The sequence below is a fragment of the Monopterus albus genome, unplaced genomic scaffold (assembly GCF_001952655.1).
Source record: "Monopterus albus unplaced genomic scaffold, M_albus_1.0 scaffold12.1, whole genome shotgun sequence".
Lineage (NCBI taxonomy): Eukaryota > Metazoa > Chordata > Actinopteri > Synbranchiformes > Synbranchidae > Monopterus > Monopterus albus.
Window position 1 is genome coordinate 1645234 of NW_018127892.1, and position 3873 is coordinate 1649106.

Below are 3873 nucleotides of genomic sequence, written 5' to 3' on the forward strand. Positions count from 1 at the left end.
AAGGTGAATCCCAGAGGAAGTTTTTTATCTTTTATGCCCATCTTCTCCAGGAAATCAGCCAGGCAATCAACTATGTGGTCAAACAACTACAGAAGAGAGAGAAGGTCAGTTTACTTATTAAGCATGTCTGAAAAAATTGCAGGATTCATTTTCAGCATAGTGTGTGTATTGTACTTGAATTGTAGATGTTTTATTGCCCCTACAAACAGTTCTCCAAGCCAATAGCTTCAGGGGATTAAACTTGAACATTGATAACTTCCTGAATTGGCAGTCCTTTGTCTACACCTCTGAGACATCTACAGTCGCATTTTCAATTATCAATAGGACTTAGACTGCCTTTGGTTTGCAGGGGAGTCAAAGCTCTCAAATTAATTAAAGAAAAAAAAAACACTATGTTGCTGTAAATTGTTCTCTTTGTTTGAAAGCACTTGGCACTGCCACAAGCTGTGCTTCAGTACAGAAGCAGATTTGTTTTTCCTCGCTATTTGTTGAGACTGAATGTTGGTTGTAGAGGTAATAAAGAGTGCCTCCTGGGTGCTGTCAGTATGAAGCTATAGACAGACTACACAGAGGCCGATGTTCCTGATGTGCTCCTTCTGGGTTCTGTCATATTTGTCCAATGCATGTTCTTAATTTGCCGTTTACGTCCAGTCTGCCTGTATGTAAATACAGCCCTCTAGTATCTACCCATCCTACATACGCATATCCAGTGAGGCATTTTACATTTATTAAACAGCAGGGCATTAATACCACAAAACACAAAGCTCTATGTAATGCCAAGTTGATAAAATGCAAACAGAAACAACTATAGCGCCTTAATACATAGTGTATATACATATGTTTATATTTTAGAATATCAGTTTAGTCACTTGGCTGTGGAACAAGCACCAACAGTGCACTGCTGTCCTAGTGTTTCATTAGGGTTTCTTGTTTTTCCTCCTCTTTGTGCAATTGGAGTTTCTGTTTGCCCACAGAGGCATAATCTGGCACTCATTGTGTGCCAATGGACAATCAACAAGTAAAGACATGACCGCTGATATCTCTGCCTAATTTAATAATTTTCTTGGCAATGGCTATGTGGCTACATTTATTAAATACTAGTAAAGACATCCTAATCAGTCATAGTTATGATACTGCCTAAATATGTGTTTAGTTAGAACTAAAACACAAATCAAAAGCAGCGTAAGGTGTTCCTCCTCCCATGCATTTTCTCCATTTCTGTCCCTTCACACACCAGGACAGACATCCATTCATCTCTGTCTGCTCTATACTCTCAGATATGCCGTAACATTTTTGGCATGTGTCACATTAAATAACACACTAAATCTGACACAAAATCAATGCATTCCTCCTCCTAGGAAAAGCTTCACTGTGTGCACTGCGAGGGGAGTAATCTCATGGATATGCTCAATGTCTGATTATAGCCTACAATTATTTCATTAAACACTGTGCAAACTGTATGTAAACAATTTCTTAGCTAATCATTCATTTTCATCACACTGAGGGATGCTGTGTACACTTGTTAGTTACACAACATTTGACAAATTGATTTGAGATTTGTCAGTAAACTACATTCTGAGACCACACAGAGATCTGCAGGTTCCTTCTAACTGGTCTCCATTGTTCTTGTTGCATCTTGTCAATTTGTGTGATTGTAAATTCATACATGTATAGCACAGGTAGGTGACAGGCTCCAACTGCTTTGTTGTGTACAGTACATATTAGCTGTGTGTAATGTATGCTTCCTACCTCTGATCCACTGCCTCTCATGATGTGTTCAGGAATGGCATAAATCTGATTTTCCATTTCCACCTTTTGCTCATCATTACCCATGACTTTGACCAGGAGCACTCGGAAGGTGGCTCCACCAAGGTCGAGAGACAGGAACTCACCTTGCTCTTTGAAAAGAAAAAGAAAAATTATAATCACATCTCTCTCTGTCTCTGTCTCTCTCTCTCTCACACACACACACACAAAGTTTATCCTCATAAAACATGAAGCACTTTTTAACGTTTTTTTTATCATTTACATCTGTGTTTACATTACATAGCAGTGTTCTTCTTATGCCCCTATTGCTGGTGTATTGCCACCTCCAGTTGTCAGTCAGTGAAAACCTTCCCCAGGAAAGTATACTGCAACTAATAATTCTTTTCCTAGTAGATAAATCTGCAATTATTTTATCAATTAATTTAAAATTCAGTTTGTCTGCAAGATGTACAAAAAATGGTCAAAATAAACAAGGCCCATCACAGTTTCTAAGAGGCCAACACTCCAAAACATACATATATTATATTTATCAAGATACTGAAGCTATTCAGGAAGTATTCAGACCCCTTCTGTAAATTGCCATTGTTGCCCATAAAGCTATACTCACTAGCCATAACAACAAACTGAAAATATGTTTTTAGTATTTTTGTAAAGTTTTTTCTGTTTAAAAATGAAAAACTGAAATATCTGATTTGCAAAGTATTCAGATCCTTTGGTGTGGCACCCCAAACTGTGTTCAGATGCATCCTGGTTGCTTTAATTTTCTTCATGATGTGTCTGAACTGATTGGTGCCCACTGAAGGAGAACCATCTGAACAGCACTCCGTCAATCAGGCCTTTATGGTGGAGTGGCTAAATGGAAGGCACTTTGAGTAAAAGGCTGTTTCATACCTTTTCAAATCAAGACATGCGTTTAAAGGAAATTGTCAGAAAATTGCTATGTCACTATTCTCTAAAAAACTTTCAACCACTTTGCACCTCTGGCCTCACCTCAGTCACTGAGGTTAAGGTAAGTGTCAGACACTGAGAGTGGAAAGTCAGCTGCATTGTTGTGAGTGAATTACCAGAAATACAGTAACCATTATTTTGCAGCACAGAACTACTGCCCACTTTTCTGTATGAGCTTTTTCAAGGTAGATAGTTGGAGTGGACCTGTCACATCTCTAAACCTGAACAAAAAAAGACCATCAGTGTACAATACCACTGGAAGACCGTAAGAGAATATAATGACTTGGCACTGCACACAAATAGAACACAATGTGCTTTTGCAGTGAGAAGTTCAGAACTACATTTACTACTTTGTAAATGAAAGCAACCAGAGCTCAACCTAAAATAGCAGTCTGATATGAATGGGTCTAACACAAGGCGACATTGTGTTCAGTGGACTACTTTATATACAGATTTCCAGTATTAAAGGGCTATAACCTGTTCCATCAGGAGTGGAGCGCACAAATGTGGGCAGCATCTTGACAGCAGCTGTGGGGTTGGTGTCTCTACACAGGCCTTTGTCCATCTCTCGTCGAAATCTTATTGACACATCCATCAAAGTCTCGTCTGACAGCTGGAAACATTGCAGGTATTTGTCCACCTAAACCATGTTGGAGAGGAGAAATCGGTGCATTTAAATTAAGAAATCAGATATGGGACTACAGCAGGAGTAAATAATTAAAATAGTAAATGCAGGGTCTTTCCTGCCATAGAAAGGCTTAGCCACGGCACCTACAGCTGAACTCTACTCTGAACTCTACTGAACTCTGAAGTTTACATATACTTAGGCTGAAGTCATTAAAACTGATTTTTAACCACTCCACAGATGTCATGTTAACAAATTCTCATTTCAGCGAGTCACTTAGGACATATTTTATGCATAGCACAAGTAATTTTTCCTTCAGTTGTTTACAGATAGATTATTTCACTTATAATTGACCATATCACAATTCTGTGGGGTCAGGAGTTTACATACACTCAGTTGACTGTGGATGGATTTTAAGGCCCAAATTTAACAGCAGCTGGGAAAAGGAGCCCTTCAAATCAGTGGTCCCCAACCTTTTTATCACTGCGGACCGGTCAACGCTTGACAATTTTACCGCGGCCCGGGGGGGCGGG

General features: G+C 39.1%; 1 protein-coding gene across 1 annotated transcript in view; it reads right to left on the reverse strand.

Annotated features, from left to right (window-relative positions):
• The window catches only part of hk2 (hexokinase 2), a 36410-nt gene that overhangs the window by 29253 nt on the left and 3284 nt on the right, over positions 1-3873 (reverse strand). The window contains exons 2-4 of the mRNA XM_020590475.1: positions 3193-3355; positions 1750-1898; positions 4-86 (exon numbers count right to left, since the gene is read on the reverse strand). Of these exons, the coding sequence (XP_020446131.1) occupies positions 4-86; positions 1750-1898; positions 3193-3355 (395 nt within the window). The remainder of the gene's footprint in view (positions 1-3; positions 87-1749; positions 1899-3192; positions 3356-3873) is intronic.